Source organism: Moschus berezovskii, chromosome 13 (genome assembly GCF_049115385.1).
Source record: "Moschus berezovskii isolate FMDL1 chromosome 13, NW_MosBer_1.0, whole genome shotgun sequence".
Taxonomy (NCBI): domain Eukaryota; kingdom Metazoa; phylum Chordata; class Mammalia; order Artiodactyla; family Moschidae; genus Moschus; species Moschus berezovskii.
In genome coordinates, this window is record NC_142472.1 from 50,341,081 (window position 1) to 50,360,683 (window position 19,603).

Below are 19,603 nucleotides of genomic sequence, written 5' to 3' on the forward strand. Positions count from 1 at the left end.
GCAGTACTTTGGCCACCTCATGCGACGAGTTGACTCACTGGAAAAGACTCTGATGCTGGGAAAGGTTGGGGGCGGGAGGAGAAGGGGACGACGGAGAATGAGATGGCTGGATGGCATCACTGACTCTGTGGACATGAGTTTGAGTGAACTCCGGGAGTTGGTGATGGACAGGGAGGCCTGGCGTGCTGTGATTCATGGGGTCGCGGAGAGTCGGACACGACTGAGCGACTGAACTGAACTGAATAACTTTTAGGGACAGTAATAAAGCAGAAACAATTCGTTGAGTGTTATATGCCAGGTTAATTGGTACACCAAATAGTACAGGCCTAATTTACTTCAATTTGTTTTATACTTGTTTGCCTTGCTAGACTGTAAACTCAAATGAGCACATGAAATTCCTGTTAACCACTGTACCTAAGTACCTAGCACATACCGAGCACATTGTACACATTTAGTATTTATTTCTTAAATGAACGAATAAATGACGGGGAAAAAATCTTTTAAATGAAGACCTATGAATGTACCCAACATTCAAAGAACTTAGATTATTCAAAAGTACTTTTATAAGAACACAATTCTCACCCACCAATAAAACTAAAGATACTTTGTAATCATAAATTTTAACTTTTATTTGGGGATGGGGAGGGGAAGATGGTGGATGGGACAAAGTTGGGAGATAAAGGAGGAGGTTGTCACAGAGGGAAAACATAGTGACAAGAAACAGCTTCAAAGATATTCAGGGGATAGGTAAAATCAAAGTTAACCATGATCAAGGGATTCTAGACCTAAAAATAGACTTGGATCTTTTTCTCTTTAAAGCACTGACTGGAAAAGGGAAAGGAATAGAGAGATCCACCACCCACTAATTTTTCTGAAAGAACTGTTTATTAGTTAGTAGTTCCTAAGTCAGGTGTTGACTACAGTAATTAATATAAAAACTTCATTTTCTCCCAAAAGAAACACTATTGAAACAATATGGATTTGGGGCACCAGAGCTGAATTTGAATCTTGACTCTTAAGTTTCATGAACATTCCCTTCAGAGCATAACTCTTTAGCAGTGAAGTTTAAAATATCATGCGATCATGTAATGTTTGCTGGAATAATTAAGTCATTATATAAACAAGTTTGGTTTGGGGTTTTTTTTCCCCCAATAAAACAAGTACAAACTTTAAATTCCACTTCTTGTAACACCCTTAAAATTCCAGTTCTCTAATTCCTGAATGCAAAAAGATGCTCTACTTAAAATCTGTAATAAGTTATAACCAGAAATCAAATGAATAGGAAATTAAATGTAAGCCTTTGAGAAACAGCATTTAAGAGAAATTTATGTGGTTGAGTTATAACTGATTACTACCAATCCCTTGCTTCTAGGACACATTCTGCTGGGTGTCCCTCCCACTTCAGGGACTGCTCCCACTCAGTCTCTGTTGATTCCTTTTGACCTTCCCAACTTGTCAAATGAGCACTCAGGAGTTGGTCCTTTGACATTCTTTTCCATCACATTGGTAACTTGAGCCCAAACAGCACATCTGAATTCCAAACACAAATCCAACTACCTTGACAACAGATCCCAAAACAAGGTTCCTGATCCTCCTCCCCCAAATCTACTCCTCCAGATTCTCCATGTCAGTCACTAGCAAGCCCATACTTTCCAGTTACTTAGGCCAAAAACATCATCATCACTCTTTTAACTCTCTTTCCCCCACATCCCCATATCCATCAGCAAAATCCAATCTATTTTCAAACCACATTCAGAATCTGACCACTTCTGGTCGTCACCACTGTGACCACTTCCTGTCAGCAGAATCCTAAACTTACCTCCCCAATCCCACCACTGGCTCTTTATAATCTATTATAACAGAGCAACTACAAAGCTGCTTTAAATTTAAAATTAAATCACTATCCTGCTTCTTCCTTTCACATGAACCACAGAAGCCAGTTAGTTCAATAGCCCACAAGCCCCACAGTCTGCACTCCTCCCACTACATCCTAACTCCCCTGATCCCTACAAGGTTCCCCATACTCACCCTGGTCCAGTTAACCTGGCCTCCTCACTGCACCTGCACCATGCCAGTCCTCCCTCAAAGCCTGCAGAGCTGTACCCCTCAGCTGACTGAGATCCCTATTCCATCCGGTTCCACATCACCCCACCCACCACTGCCGCTTTCAAATTGTGAATCAAATACTACCCTCACAAAAGCTTCCTTAACCACCTGTATAAAAAAGCCACACTCTTCTGCTCCCCTGCACCCACTTTTCCCTGTCTTTCTGCCATCTTTATTTTATTGTTTACCCCTTGCTTCCCAAGGGCTTCTGTGATAGCTCAGCTGGTAAAGAATCTGCCTGCAATGCCAGAGACCTTGGCTCAATTCCTGGATCGGGAAGATCTGCTGGAGAAGGGATAGGCTACCCACTCCACCACACAGCAAAAATTTCTGGTTTATTCTGTTCGTTGATACATCTCCAACACCAGTTAAAAATAAGCACCCAGGGACTTCCCTGGTGGTCCAGTATTTAAGAATCTGTCTTGCAATGCAGGGGACGTGGGTTCAATCCCTGGTCGGGGAACTAAGACCTCACATGTCATGGAGCTCCTAAAGCCCTCATGTCACAACTATATAGTCTGTGTGGCACAACAAAAGCCAAATCAATCAAATAAAAAAGCACCCACACTGGTCATTTAAATCAACTACAAGGGAAAAACCTGTCTACACTAAAATCAAAGAGTGCTATTAAAACATGTGTAAAATGTTATTTTGAACACAAATTATCAAATCTTAAAATCATAATCATTTTTTGGTCAGGATGAAGAGAAATAATTTTATGCATACACCAATGAGTATAAATTGGTATAATGTTTTGGGCAAACCATCTACCAGAATTAATCACCATTAAATATGCATACTCTTTGATCTTAGCATCATACCTCACTTTAGTGGTTTTAAATGGTATTTCTCACTACTTAGTATATTTATTAAAACATTAATCTTTGGTTCAGTATTTGTGTAGCCCTGCCACTAGAAATGTAAGCATCATAACGGCAAAAACAGTTCTAAGTTGCAGTGGCAGCACCTAGGACAGTGCTTGGCACAAAAGCGTTCCAATGTCTAGATTCATGCACGCAAATATTAGTGTTTTTTGTTTTTCAGTCACACCACATAGCATGTGAGATCTAGTTCTCTGACCAGGGATCAAACTAGCACCCCCTGCTTTGGAAGCACAGAGTCTTAACTAATGGGATCAGCAGGGAGGTTCACTACAGTCTTACTTACTATAATAAACAACTGAGTAGTTAAGACCAACACAATGTATTCACACAGTCAGCTTACATAAAAATATCTGAACCACACTGAATGAAAAGTAATTGTTAAAAGGTTATTTTTCTTTTTCATCTTTAAGAATTCTTTGGAGAAGGAAACGGGAACCCACTCCAGTTTTCCTGTCTGGAAAAATCCCACAGAGGAGACTGACAGGCTGTAGTCCATAGGGTTGCATAGAGTAGGACATGACTGACAGAGCATGAATACACACACGCGCACGCGCACACACACACAACTTTGGTAGATACCACAGATTAATAAATTTTTTTAAAAAGAATAATTCTTACCCTTTCCCAAGTTATTTAACTAGAACCATCTTTCTACTCCTGCCAAAGACTCCTCTTAATTCATAATACACCTGTAGCATACTCAATACAGAAACTTTTCTATCTAAAATTCACTGTTTCTCTGGCATAGGTACTACAAACAGTACACTCTTATGGAACTCACCCACGCCCCAGTTATAAAAGTTGAACTTTTCGAAGTCAAGTTAACCTTTTACCAATATACACAAGAAAACTAGCATTCCATGTAAACCAGCCCACTCTATTAACCAGATTGTTACTGGCTAACAATTGTTACTAGCTAACAAGACTAAAATGGTAACCCACTCCAGTATTCTTGCCTGGAGAATCCCATGGATGGAGAAACCTGGTAGGCTACAGTCCACGGGGTCACAAAGAGTGGGACACAACTGAGCGACTGAAAACACCTTATAATCCAACAATACTCAATAACAAATGTAAAGTAATAAATACCCTTGAAAGCACATTCTAAATTTATCAGAATTTATCTTCTTATTAAGAAGATCTTACTTATGATACTGCTGAGTTTTCTGCATTAGTTTCTCTGGTAAACCATCTTCATCATCAAACTGTTCCATGGGCTCCACAATGACCGGACGAGGGGTCCTGGACAGGTAAAAAGCATTAATAAGAATTAAAACAGTATCTAGAACTAAAATCCTCCTAGAAATCTTTTATAATAATTCCAAGATACATACTTGGAAAATTTACCTGAGATAAAAGTCTCAGAAAGTATCACATATACACATAAAATCAGTAAATAAACACTGGCTGCACCAACACAGGTGAACATCTAAGTCAAAGATGAGTGCTTATTTTTAGAGCATGGAGTCTTTTTGAGACCACAGAAAAAAACATCAACATAGACCTGCCTGATCACTGCAGTTAACTTCTACAAAGAGCAATGCAGAGGAGCAAGTATCCAACTCTCCTTTGTGTCTCATCCACATACACACCCTGACCCCCATCCCCTCCATGGCCTCAAACTCCCAACTCGGCCCAGCTCCCAACCTTCCACTGTCCAACCAGTCTCAAATGGAAAAGTCTTTCTAAACCCTAAAATATATCAGCCTAAATGCAAGGAGGTCCAACCAGTCCATTCTAGAGGAGATCAATCCTGGATGTTCATTGGAGGGACTGATGCTAAAGCTGAAACTGCAATACTTTGGCCACCTCATGCGACGAGTTGACTCACTGGAAAAGACTCTGATGCTGGGAAAGGTTGGGGGCGGGAGGAGAAGGGGACGACGGAGAATGAGATGGCTGGATGGCATCACCGACTCTGTGGACATGAGTTTGAGTGAACTCCGGGAGTTGGTGATGGACAGGGAGGCCTGGCGTGCTGTGATTCATGGGGTCGCGGAGAGTCGGACACAACTGAGCGACTGAACTGAACTGAACTGAACTGAAAAGATATCAGTCAAGCCTTTTTGGCCGGAACCACCATCTTCCAGTAATTCACCAAAATGACCAACACAAAGGGAAAGAGGAGGGGCACCCGCTACATGTTCTCTAGGCCTTTTAGAAAACATGGAGTTGTTCTTTGGCCACATACATGCAAATCTACAAGAAGGGTGATACTGTAGATATCAAGGGAATGGGTACTGTTCATCAAAAAGGAATGCCCCACAAATGTTACCATGGCAAAACTGGGAGAGTACAATGTCACCCAGCATGCTGTTGGTATCATTGTAAACAAACAAGTTAAGGGCAAGATTCTTGCCAAGAGAATTAATGTGTATAGAGCATATTAAGCACTCTAAGAGCCTAGAGAGCTTTCTGAAACATGTGAAGGAAAATGATCAGAAAAAGAAGGAAGCCAAAGACAAAGGGACTTGGGTTCAGCTGAAGCGCCAGCCTGCTCCACCCAGAGAAGCACACTTTGTGATGACCAATGGAAAGGAACCCGAACTGTTAGAGCCCATTCCCTATGAATTCATGGCCTGATGGGTGTAAAAATAAAGACCTGGACTGTACAAATGTTTCTCTTAATTGAGTAGAGGTGTTGTGTCACAATTCAGTGGGTGATGTCTTTTCAAATTTAGTGTTTTTTCTTCCTGAAAGATGTAAGAAAGTTTGTTGTTCAGTATGCTCCATTTTTTAATAAACTGCCAGATATTAAAAAAAAAAAAAAAAAGATATCAGTCAAGCAAAAGGGAAGGGGGTGTATAGGGGCAGCCAGAAGCAACACAATTGAAGAAATGGGGTGGGGGGACAAGAAGAGTAGATGATGAAACAGCTGACCTGGAAACCCTCCTTCTGTATTGTTTTCCTAAGGAAGGGAAGGCTCACTGAGGAAAGAAAAGAGAAATAAGTGGAGGAGATGACATACTAATATTAAAGTTTACTTGCTATCAGTCTCTCAGCACAAAAGCAAGTCTGAAAAATGAACAGAGATGCTTCAAAGAGAAAAAAAAAATCATGGCTAACTTCTGAGGTGTTAACAGAGGAGCTAGAGAGGTGAAGGAGCTTTCAGGGTTCAAAATATTTCCCTTTATAAATAAAGACCCAGAGATTAACAGAGACTAAATCCTTCTCTATATGGAAAGTAAAGCTATAAAATGGTCACATAAAAAGTTATTCCTGAGCTAGTGAGACATTTGAGAGAAAAAAAGAATTATAAGCATGTGCGGAATACCTTGAGTAATGAAAACAATGCAATTAGAAACCTCAGGTAAAGTAAGTGGAAACCCAAAAGAAAAGGGACTTACAGGCCTCATTCTCCAGTATGAGACCTCATGTCCAATACGTACAAACAGAAATGTAATAAAGAATGAGTAAATACAGCCTCAGAGAGTTCACACAACTCAATGAAGTTTGAGAAAGCAGCTGAGAACTCCTGAACCCACCCAGCCCACAGGAGGATGTGGTACTTCTAAGAGGACCCAAAAGAGCCCAAGGACAAAAGGAAGACGCATCGTATGAACCACTTACCCCCTGGAATCTGAGGCAGGGCCACAAACATTCAAAGAGTAATAGAGCCAGGTAAGAACTACACCTGCGTAATTGTTATAATTATACAATTCCAACTTCAGGGACTTTCCTGGAGGTCCAGTAGTTAAGAACTCTGTGCTCCCAAAACACTAGGGGAAGGGTTCAACCCCTGGTTAGGGAACTAAGATCCCAGAAGCTGCAATGCTTGGCCAAGAAAAAAAAAAATTCTATTTCAACATAAATGTGGCCAATAGATACTTTTCTACAAGTTCTCTGGCAGAGAACTTGACAAACACATACAAATGTTATATATTTACATCTTGTTTCCACTTTTCCATTTTTCAAGAGATACATGAGTAAGTGAGTAAGGATCACCCATAACCATTCATCATATTAAGACCATGTATGGTGTATACAAGGGACATCTTTAAGGGACTGTGTCTTTTTTTATTGGGATACATGCTAAAATGTGAACATTTATGGCTTCACTGTATGCACCACTCCTGTGTCCAACCCACCTTGTAAACTTAACATAAGGACTCCAAGTTCTCACTGCTGAGGACCTACGTTCAATCTCTGATCAGGGAACTAAGACCCCATACCCAAGACTTGGGCAATGTGGCAAAAAAAAAGAAAGAAAATCTAACTTAAATTTTGTCTATAGGACTTTCCTGGTGGCTCAGTAAGTAAAAGAATCTGCCTGCCAATGCAGGAGACACAAGTTTGAGCCCTGATCCAGGAAGATCCCACAGACCCTGGAGCAACTGAGCCAATGCACCACAACTACTGAGACTATGTTCTAGAGCCAGGGAGTTGCAACTACTGAAGACCAAAGTGCACCACCACTAGAGAAAAGCCCATGCAGCAACAAAGACCCAGCAGAGCCAAATAAGCAATTTTTAAAATTTTGTTTATACATGTAATTACTTAATTTACTCCTTCTACAAATATAGGTAAATATTATATAGAAAAAAAGACTGACAACCATGTGTTAAATCTGCAATTGTTATGATACCTTTTCCTTCTCACGCTGCCCCTAAATTAATCATTACTTTGACTGTAAAACGGATAAATGTTCAATTGTGAAAAATTTTAAACAATATACTAATTTTTATGTAAGAAAGTAAGACCCAGGACTTCTCTGGTGGTCCAGTGGCTAATAGCATTCACAATGCAGGGTCCCAGGGTTCAATCCCTGCTCAGGAAACTAAATCCCACATGCCACAACTAAGACCTGGTGCAACCAAATAAATAAATAAATAACTTTTTTTAAAGAAGTATAAAATACATTGATAAGCAAAGGAAAAATTTTTAATATTCAATTAAGATTAAATTCTGACATTCAATATTAAATAATAATATTGGGTAAGCATTGTTTCCTCAGTATGACAATTACACTTCAGCTCTGCAAGAGAATATTCAAAGGATATACATGCCAAGTACTGTAATTCAGTACTGTACTTTGCAGCTGATTCAACTGAATTGGCAAAAAAAGAAAAAAAATGTATTATTTCCCATAGTGAAAAAGCTATGGCAAAATGCTAACAATTACTGAAGACAGGTAACATTTACACCAACATTAAAGGATTCTTTAAAGGAAAAATACCTTTCTCTAAACTGAAATTAAAAGACACATTTTCCTGTTTCTAAGGAAGCAACTCCCACAGCATTTTTAGGGTATAATTCGGAAAACAGTAAGAACAGACCACTACATCTTCATTTCAGTTAACCCGCAATGATCTCTAAAACAACAACAAAAAAGTGAAAGAAAAATTTGAAAAGTGAGCACTTTTCATTATCATTATGCCTCCTCAATTTATGTGAGTTCTAAGCATGAGCACTTCTGCTGCTCTAGATATGATTTTAAAGTTTAAAGATAAACCATAAATTTTTAATTTTCCCTTTCTATCATTTTTCTGCCTCATTAGTAATTTCAAAACAGCATGGATATTAACTTATACATACTTTTTCAACTATGTGTTAATCAATTACATATAATGCATACAAAGCTGAAAACCATGTATAGTATACAACATTTTATGACAATTTAAAGGTATTTTCAAGAGAAACCTTGATTATAAAAGATGTCTACATTTACAAACAAAATCCCTGCAATATCACCTTTAAAAATCACTTGTATTAACTAAGATATCTGAGATTCAGTGAGTCAATAAATCTGATCACCTAACAGGTTCCAAGACTAGTTGGAGCTAGGGATCCAAGGATAAACAAAACAATCCCTACAAGTCTTCTAAAAACTGCCCCCGCCCCTAAATGAGAAAATAAAAGGATCATTTTAGAGCCAAGAAAAAAACCACAGTCAGAAGGAATAAGAGAGGAGCCACTTTAGATAAGGCAGTCAGGAAAATCCTCTCTATAAATCAACACTTCAGCTGAGACCAAGTATTCAAACAGCAGGGAGGACATCTGGAGTTCCATGAGAAGGTTTAACAACAAAAGACCTAGCAAGGAGAATCTACAGAAAGTAGAAACCACTCCACCTGTGGCACACTGTAAGAAGCAAGGAATTGGGCATGAGACTGAACTCCACCATTTATTAGCTGTGAAATCTTAAGCAAATTACGTAACATCTGAGTCAATTTTCTTATCTGAAAAATGGGACAAATAACCAGTTCTTCCGGAAACCCAAGTGATCGTGATTATGAAATAAGACAGATAAAATGTTCAACACCTTGCCCATTCCCTCAAAGTGTTGTGTGTTAAATGTTAGTCACTCAGTCATGTCCGAATCTTTGTGATCCCAGGGACTGTAGCCAGCCAGGCTCCTCTGTCCATGGAATTCTCTAGGCAAGAATACTGAACCAGGAGAAGGAAATGGCAACCCACTCCAGTATTCTTACCTGGAAAACACCATGGACAGAGGAGCCTGGTGGGCTACAGTCCATGGGGTCGCAAAGAGTCGGACATGACTGAGCAACTTCACTTTCACTTAAAATCACTGCAGATAGTGACTGCAGCCATGAAATCTAAAAAATTAAAAAAAAAAAAAGGAATACTGAAGCGGATCACCATTTTCTTCTCCAGGGGATTTTCCCAACCCAGGGATCGAACCCAGGTCTCCTGCATTGCAGGTGGATTCTTTACCATCTGAGCCACCAGGGAAGCCCTCGAAACTGTATATAAATTACTCCTTTATATAAAACATTTAATTGATTGGTCTTTTTAGGGAATCTGATGCATCACCAGTGTATTACAACTGAACCACTAATCTTGTAGCTTCAACATTAACTGGTACATTTTCATGACACTGATGAGAAACCAACTGTTTCTGCAGCAGCTCAAAGGAAAGGCCTTTTGAGAAGTCTGTATGTTCATTTTGTTTATCTACAAAAGCTTTATTTACTGTTAACTTTTTCCACATTCACAATGTTTATCGTCTTAAAGACTAGTGGTAACAGGTTTTACTTTATTTTTAACCTTAAAGCTTTTTTGGCTAGTTATGTGGAATACATTCCTGGACTTCTGCCCTCTTAGTTTGTTCTTGGCCATCATCAGACCTCCAAGATCCTTGTGCAGCTGCTCATGTTCCAAGTGACGCCATCTGCATGTCATTTATAAATTATTCTAAAAGCTACCTGTAAGAAATACTTTGGCCACCTGATGTAAATGGCTGACTCACTGGAAAAGACCCTGATGCTAAGAAAGATTGAAAGCAAAGGAAGAGGGCAGGAGAGGATGAGATGGTTGCATGGCATCACAGACTCAATGGACGTTAATCTGAGCCAACTCCAGGAATTAGTGAAGGACAAGGAAGCCTGGCATGCTGCAGTAAATGGGGTTGCAAAGAGTCTGACAGGACTTAGTGACTGAACAAGAAAAAATAGTTAAATATTTATCAGTGCCCAACTACGACTTTAACAAACAGCAATTAATCAAAGCTTACAGCAGAAAATATATACTGACTACATGCCTTGCCTACTGCTTTAGGACTTGCCTTCCTTCACTCTTTAATCACTACTGCAAACTTACTAAGTATCCAGGAAATACCAGAATACAAGTGTCAGGACTATAGTGTTAAACAAGACAGTCCCTACCCCAGGGGAGCTTACATTCTAGGTAGAGAATGCAACCTTAAGTGCTATGAAGAAAAGTGAAGTTGGAGAGTAAAGCATTAGGTTATTTTGTGTAACATAAAACAGTCAACTTCCCTTAGGAGATAATATCTTACCAAAATGTGAATGAAATGTCAGAGCAAGACCTGTGATGATGGGGCAAAAGAGCATCTCTCTAAAGCAAAGGGAATGGGAACAAGACCAAAATCTCTAAGAGAACAAGCTGGCAGAGCTGTAAAATGTCTGCTGTACAAGAGCTTCAGCACAAATGCTTAACTGTCAAAAATAAACTGAAAAATACTTCACAAGTTACCAAACTAAGCTCCTTGGAGATAGAAAACAATATTTCTACATTGTCTTTGTATCCAATTCCCCAAACTCTAAATATTTTAATGATTCCAATCAATAGCTCAAGTGCCAAAAGAAAGCCATTCAATAATCAACCTAGGAACTTTTACAAATTCAGTCTGAAGACTAAGAATGCACACTGAGAACTTTCTTGTGGGCAAACTGAAAGGAAAACCATGTTAATATGGCAGCAGGTTTAATGACCACTATAACTACTTTAAAATATTTTTAAGTAAATGGAAAAACACATCACACTCATGGATTGGAAAAGGGCTTATACTTTGAAGATGTTAATGTTCCCCAGAATGATCTGCAGATTCAAAGAAATTTCAATCAAAAGTCCAGCAGAACTTTTCTTTTAATTGAAAAGCCGATTTTAAAATCAGTAAGGTTATACAAAGAAATGATAATAACCAGAACAATTAAAAAAAAAAGAATAAAGTTGGATGCTACTATCTGACTTCAAAGTCAAGGATAAGGTAATTAAGAAAGTACAGTAACAGCATAATAGACATACCAATCAACAAAACAGGAAAGAGAGTAGATTTTTTTCCAGTTATTTGATAAAGGTAAAAGGTGAAAAGGGAAAATCATAACCTTTTCAATTAATGGTGCCAGAATATTAAAGCAGTGAACTGCTACCTCACATCATACTCAAAACGTATCACAGGTTTAAATAAAAAGCTAAAAATTTCTCAAGAAAATACGGGAAAGCTTTGCTACCTTAGGAAAGGCAAGGATTTCATACATAAAAATTCCAAGGAACAAACCAAGAAAGAAAATAAATTGATAAACTGGACTTCACAAAATAGAACAACTTCTGCTCTTTGAAAAACACTATTAAAAAAAATTAAAAGGACTTCCTGGTGGTCCAGTGGCTAAGACTGTGCGCTCCCAATGCAGGGGACCTGGGTTCGATCCCTGGACAATCCCACATGCCCCAACTAAAAATCTTGCCAACTGGCAACTAAAGATTCCACATGCCTCAATTAAGATGGAAGATCCTGCTTGCGCAACTAAGACCAGGTGCAGTCAAATAAATCAATTAAATAAATTATCTTTTTAAAAAAATTAAAAAGCAAGTCACAGACTGGGATGAAATAGTGTTAATAAAGGCCTGGACCCAGATTTGTTAAAAAACACTAAGACAAACCAGCCAATCAAAAAACAGGCAAGGAACTTCTCTGGTGGTCCAGTGGATATGACTCTGCCCTCCCAATGTAGGGGGTCCGGGGTTTGACGCCTGGTCTGGGAACTAGATCCCACATGCCACAACTAAGCCGTGGTGAAGCCAAATAAAATTTTTTTAAGGCAAAAATATCAACAGACATTTCACAAAAAGACACATATGCAAAAAACACATGAAAAGGTACTTATCATCAATCGTTAAGAAAACAATATTTAAACCACAAAGAGACACCATTACACTCGCTAGAATATCTAAAAATTTCAAGTGTCGCTTAGGGGACATGATCATTAGAACTCTCTTATTCATTGCTAATGGAAATGTAAAATGATCCAAAAATCTGGAAAACAGTTTGGGAGTTCCTTATAAAGTTGAACATACATTTGCTCCTAAGTATTACCTAAACCACATGAAAGCATACTGTTCACAAGAAGTTTTATACACAGATGTTCATAATAGCTTTATTCACAAAGGCCAGTAGTTGGAAGCAACTTGAACATCCACCCAAAGGTCACCACAGTTGTAACTTGGCCATAAAAAGGAACAAAATACTAATATAGTGATATAGATGAAATCTCATAAACGTTACGCTAAGCAAAAGAAATCACACACAAAAGAATACATACTATTAATATATAACTTCATTTATATGAAATATAAGAAAAAACAAAACTATAGTAACAGAAAGATCAAAAGCAGTCTAGGCAGGGATAAGAGGAGTAACTGCAAAAGGATACAAAAGAATTTCTGTTGGATGCTGAAAATGTTATCTTGATTGTGGTGGAGGGTAAGTGACTACATACATTTTTCAAAATTCACTGAGCTATACATGCAAAACTGGATGCATTTTAACATATGTAAATTATATTTCAAAACTGATTAAAACCTCATTCATTAAATGTAACCTTTTGCTTTGCACCTAATACACGTTCAGTAGGCTGAATAAAAATGGTAACACAAAACATTCCTGAGATTCTATATGAATTAATACACTGAAGTTTGAGTACTGATTCTTGACTCCTGGAGGTACACAAATATACACTATTTATATTCACTGAGTACTTACGCAACACCTACTTACCACATGCCAAGACAACATACAGGGAAGGAACTACAACATACAGGGAAGAGGCAGAACAGAGAGAAGCCTGTGTGTAACTCTATAGAAGAAAGACAAGATGTTTAAACTTACGTTGTTAGCAAGAACGCCCCATCACCACATCTTTCCAGAGCCTTTCGTGCAGGAGGTTTTGCTGCAAATTCCACAAAACCTTTTCCCGTGGCTCTACCACGATCATCCACAACAACAACAGCTTTCTCTACTGGACCAAACTGGGAAAATGCTTGCTCTAGTAGCTCATTGGAAACCACCGGAGAAAGGTTCTTAACAGTTAGGGCTGCTCCATGTGTAGCAAAACGAATTCGGAGAGGTCTACTCTTCAAAATGGTGCCATCCAGCTCTGCTTTTGCGATTTCAGCCAGTGTTCTGGATTCCTTTTTAGGAAGAAAAAGATCACTTTTTTAAAAATTACAGTTAACAAAATAATTTTAAACAGTGGCTTGTTTCTAAAGAGGGCTGGGTAGTTTTACAAAATGGCTGATAGGGTCACTTTGTTTCTGTGCCTTTCAGTTATGGTATCACACGTATTAATTTTTTTAAGATAAGTAATTTTTAACATTTTAATAGAAAGTTCCAACCCCAAAGTTCTGTTAAAAATCATCAAGATTGCTGAGAGAAATATCAATAACCTCAGATATGCAGATGACACCACCCTTATGGCAGAAAGTGAAGAGGAACTCAAAAGCCTCTTGATGACAGCGAAAGAGGAGAGTGAAAAGGTTGGCTTGAAGCTCAACATTCAGAAAATAAAGATCATGGCATCTGGTCCCATCACTTCATGGGAAATAGATGGAAAAACAGTGGAAACAGTGTCAGACTTTATTTTTTGGGGCTCCAAAATCACCATGGATGCTGACTGCAGCCATGAAATTAAAGGACGCTTACTCCTTGGAAGGAAAGTTATGACCAACCTAGATAGCATATTAAAAAGCAGAGACATTACTTTGCCAACCAAGGTCCGTCTAGTCAAAGCTATGGTTTTTCCAGTGGTCATGTATGGATGTGAGAGTTGGACTGTGAAGAAAGCTGATCACCGAAGAATTGATGCTTTTGAACTGTGGTGATGAAGAAGGCTCTTGAGAGTCCCTTGGACTACAAGGAGATCCAACCAGTCCATTCTAAAGGAGATCAACCCAGGGTGTTCACTGGAAGGACTGATGCTAAAGCTGAAACTCCAATACTTTGGCCACCTCATACAACGAGTTGACTCACTGGAAAAGACTCTGATGCTGGGAGGAATTGGGGGCAGGAGAAGGGGTCGACAGAGAATGAGATGGCTGGATGGCATCACCGACTCGATGGACATGAGTCTGAGTGAACTCCGGGAGTTGGTGATGGACAGGGAGGCCTGGCATGCTGTGATTCATGGGGTCACAAAGAGTCGGACACGACTGAGCAACTGAACTGAACTGAAAGATGATCTGTTCATAAACAGATTGCTACTGTTTAGTCGCTAAGTCAAATGCAACTCTTTTATGACCCCATGGAGTGTAGAGTACCAGCTATTAAATGTGCAAGCAGTATCTTTTAAAGTCTCTTAAATGTATTTAAGGAAATACAGAAATACTTTTTGAGACCAAGTATCAGTTACTGGAAACTATTATTGAAAATAGTTTCTCTATACACTTCATGTTTGTTATTTATAGCTTAATAATGTGTACCACCTCTCCAATGCCAGACAAATCCCTTTTCATTTCCATTTCTTTTACATTATCTGTAAAAAAAAAAAAAACTGCCATCAGGTGTTATTAATCACTTCTTCTAAAACACTTTCATGGGTTACACATTTCTCCCACTACACTAAGAAAAGCAAATATCCATTCATGGGCTATAAGAAATCTCTCCATTAAACAGAAAAGCATGTACACATATCCTCATTATTATAAACTAGAGAATATGTTCATTGCTGAACTACAAAATAAGAGAATTTCCTTCTTGAAGAACTCAGAAGTTTCTACAAAACACAGGCATCTAATAACAGCAAACTGGTAAACTTACTACAGGTATGTTCTTTTTCAGTTGTGAAAACTCCCAGCAAAAAACTGAAAGAGGCTTAATATGCATTTTGTGAGAGGAGTACAAATTGCACTTCCTTATGAAAAAGTCTTAAGATCACAACAGCTTTTTATTCGATCTCTGAAATGTTTACAATAGCTTTAAACTACTTCACTTATGCGAAAATCTACCTACAGAACTAATTTTACAAAAACAAATGAACCTAACCTCTTTAAATATTCAAAATGGCCATTTTATTACTCTTTAACTCTGTAGTAGCAATAGTACCAGCAAACATTTCACAAATATCTAACAAGGGTTATGTCCTTTGCAGCTAAGATGTCAGCAATCCAACAACTCTTGAGAAGTAACTTTTAGGAATGGAGTCTTGGATTAGAATGCTGTCACACGTATAACTAGGAATGAGAAGAAACATGAGCAAATTTCATGGGATGATGACAGTATCTTGATCTAAAATCACAAGATTATACACTAAGTATCTGTGCATCTCATTATATGTAGGTTTCAAATACCTTAAAAAACAAAATTGGACTCTAGTTAATGATAAGCATGCTGAAAGTCATGGAATGATGGACGGACTGAGATAGAGATGAACAGATATGTGAAAAAAACACAGCAAAATTTAATTGTAGACTCTAAGTACTGAATGCATGAATACTGAGTGCATCAATATTCCTTTCTAAACTCGGAAATTATTCATAATAGTATGTTTGTGAGCAGGGGAGGAGAGAGAGCCTGGTGAAGACTCTGTAAAGTGTTTCTAGAGAGCATCTACTGTTCAGTCAGATATAGTGACAAAGTGTGACATCATTTTTCAAGATAAACAAGAAATTTTCATTTTTACATTAATTCAAGTACTTTTTTTTTACCGTTGGCAACAAATATGATTTTTAATACTTTCTAGGACAAATAATAAAATGTTTGTGCTATCAAGAATTTCATGCCACAGTGCATCTTCAAAGTTTATACTTTTGGTTTCAAATGGTTGTACATTAGAGTTTCCCAACCTCAGCATATTATGGACAAGATAATTCTTACTGTGGGGGCTGTCCCGTGCACTGTAGGATGTTTATGCCAGTAGAACCACCCCCCCACCACAACTGTTTAACAACCAAAAATGTCTCCAGACATTGCCACATGTCCTCTCGGAAGTAAAACCACTCCATTTGAGAACTACTGCCCTATATGTGTACTGAAGTAACTATCAAGTCAATTAAAATTATGTACTTGAAACGAACCAAGGATTTCCTTATTTCATAGCTCAGAAGTGACAATAACTTTTACTAAGTGGTTATTACATGCCAGTCATTTATTCCTCCCCCATATATTAATACACATACACAGGTCTTTGCCTTATCCTTCATCAGCCTCACCAACAATCTCATGAAGTGGGTTTTGCTACTATCGTCACTTCATACATAAGGAAACAGGCTTATAAAGGTTCAAGTAACTTGTCCAAAATCACACACAAATCTGATCTGAACCTATACAAAATCCACAATCCATCATTACAGCCTTCCAGCTGTCTCTCTGAATCACACTCTTCATAAAACGTTGAAATTACAGGTTCTTAACTAAAGGAATACAAAAAACAAAATAAACTGAAGTTACTACCCCAAGAGAGACTGGTTGAACTTGGGTCTAACAACCTCCACTGGCTCCACTTGCCACTTTCCAACAGCCACTACACCAAGGTACACACTACAGCCACTGTGCTGGCTGTAGTGTTGTTTAGTCGCTATGCTATGTCTGACTCTTGTGCGACCCCATGGACTGTAGCCCACTAGACTCCTCTGTCCATGGGATTTTTCAGAAAAGAATACTGAAGTGAGTTGCCATTCCCTTCTCAAGGAGATCTCCCCAACCCAAGGATGGAACCTGCCTCTCCTGCACGGCAGGAGAATTCTTTACCACTAAGCCACCTGGGAAACCCCACACCATTACTAATATTCAGATCAAGTATGCACTATGAGTTTCCTAAACAGAAAAAAATGTGTAATAGCTCAGAAATATTTAAAGTTTTTAAATTGACCTGTTAAACAGAGTTCAGGTTAAACAGTAAAGTTATCCAAGAAGTCAAATATGAAACTAAACTGTAACTTCCAACTGAAAAATTTTTAACATTCTTACACAAAAATTTAGGGTGATGGCTCTGAAGAAGCATATCTCAAAAGAGCAGACAATAGCAGCCCTTCTCACCTCCCCATTTCACAATCCTATAGAAAATTTTTTTAAAGAAAAGTAAGGACCTATGTTATCCAGTAAGAGTAGCCACAAACCACATGTGGCTATTTAAATTGAGAACAAATAAAATTTAAAATTTTCGGCCGCAATAACCACATTTCAAGTGTTGAACACTCACATGGTTATACTAGTGTCACTTAATTAAGATCAGTTTTCTCCATATTTTTTGCTTTGTCCACTCACGGAGAGAAAACCTATTAAAGTACTTGAAATGATCCAAAGGTTTACTTCATAACTCAGGATAATGATAATAACTTATTACTAAGTAGTTATTACAAGCCAACCATTAATTCCTATTAAGGTTTAGATGAAACGGGAAAAAATGCGTGCTATTCTACTACCACAGAGTGTAAGGGAGACAGAAAAGCGCTAAGTCCTCGTGGGAAGTTCCCTCACGCGAGCAATGCGACAGCCGCCCGGCTCGGGGGAGGGGGGGTGGTCCGAGGTGACGGGGGTTGAGGTGAGCCGGAGACAGGGGAGAGGCGGGAAAATGAGGAGGGACCGCGCAGCCCCCGAGCCCCGGGAGGCCCGCGCTCCAGCCCGCCCCTCACCAGGCGGATGAAGCCGAATCCGCGGTCGCGGTTGATGAAGACCTCGCTGGGCTCGCCATAGCGTTCGAACAACCGCTTGAAGTCGTCCTCGGTGATGTCCGTAGGCAGGTTCCCCACGAAGAGGCGGCAGCGCTGCGTGTACGTCTTCTCGCCCGGCTTGAGGAAGCTCTTGATGTCGATGGTGAAACCTCCCTCGTCAGCAGGCCGGTCCTCTCCGGCGGGCGCGGCGGGCACCGGCGGCTCCCCTGGCAGCGCGAGGGCCAGGGCGGCCGGGTCCCCCTCTCCGGCCACTGACTCCAGAGCGCGGAGGCGCGCCGGGTTCTTCTCAATGCGCACTTGCTTCAGGTTTCCTCTCAGCATCATCTCAGCGCGTGCCCCCCGAGTCGGTCTAGAGCTCGAAATGCACGTAGATGTCGACCCACGGAACAGAGGTCGGGAAGAACTAGCTCCGAGATACCTCCAGCCAGCCGCCCGCACTCACGCCCAAGATGGCGCCGCTATAGCCGCGGTCGGAGGGAGAGACGCCACGCAAGCCCCGCCCCTCCGAGGGCGCGCTGAGGCCAATGCGCCTGCGCACTCCTGCGCCAACGGCGCCCTGGCGGCGTGCGCAGGCGCACCAGTGTGCGCGCGTCCCTGTTCCCAGCCTTCCCAGATCTCGGAAAGATGCAGGTCCTCGGTTCGAGGTAACAGTGGTAGTGGGTGTTGGAGCAGTGTGTGAAAACGCAATGATTCAGGGAAACATCCACATTCTCCTTGACGTCCAGCTCTATTTTCAATGACAGCGGGAAAGTGAAGACTTGCGGATTTTATACATAGCATGAATAACGAGGTATTTCCCAGTAATTGAAACAAGTGAAATCACATATCCGCCCTTTTCAAGAGCAAGGTTATTATATTTCGTAATGAAAAATCCAGTTCTATATAATAGTTGTGATGTTGATTATTCACCTCAAAGAAGGACTCCCTGAACTATGGACCACACTCTAGGACAGGGTCCTCAAACGTTTTCTGTAAAGGGCCAGATGGCAGATATTTTAAGATTTTCAAGCCATATACTATGTCGGCCAAACTACTCAATTCTGCGCGGTACCGCTCCCGGCAGGCACATGGTAGGTCTTCATTAAGTATTAAAAAGAAAGGCATTCACGGTCACTTTACAAACCCTTAAGCAGTTTCTCGTGAATTTAAATGCTTACTTTAGAATGGGCTGTGTTGCTGTGCTGTGCTTAGTCGCTCAGTCGTGTCCGACTCTTTGTGACCCCATGGACTGTAGCCCCCAGGCCCCTCTCCGTGGGATTCTCCAGGCAAGAATACCGGAGTGGGTTGCCATGCCCTCCTCCGGGAATCTTCCCGACCGGGGAAGATCTCCCGGGTCTCCCTCATTGCAGGAAGGTTCTTTACCCACTCAGACACCTGGAAAGCCCAGAATGGAAATAATACTTAGTAAATCTGTCCGCGAAGATTTTGCATGAGACATTTAAATTAAAAAATTGGAGAACGGCAAT

At 39.9% G+C, this 19,603-nt stretch overlaps 1 protein-coding gene and 1 pseudogene across 1 annotated transcript in view; both read right to left on the minus strand.

Moving 5' to 3' along the window:
- Positions 1-18,613, minus strand: part of PSPC1 (paraspeckle component 1) — a 52,423-nt gene extending 33,810 nt beyond the window's left edge. The window contains exons 1-3 of the mRNA XM_055426427.2: positions 18,099-18,613; positions 13,360-13,661; positions 4,137-4,232 (exon numbers count right to left, since the gene is read on the minus strand). Of these exons, the coding sequence (XP_055282402.1) occupies positions 4,137-4,232; positions 13,360-13,661; positions 18,099-18,461 (761 nt within the window). The 5' untranslated portion in view covers positions 18,462-18,613. The remainder of the gene's footprint in view (positions 1-4,136; positions 4,233-13,359; positions 13,662-18,098) is intronic.
- On the minus strand, positions 4,243-13,353 carry LOC148775834 (ribosomal biogenesis factor pseudogene; annotated as a pseudogene).
- Positions 18,614-19,603: the final 990 nt, after the last annotated feature.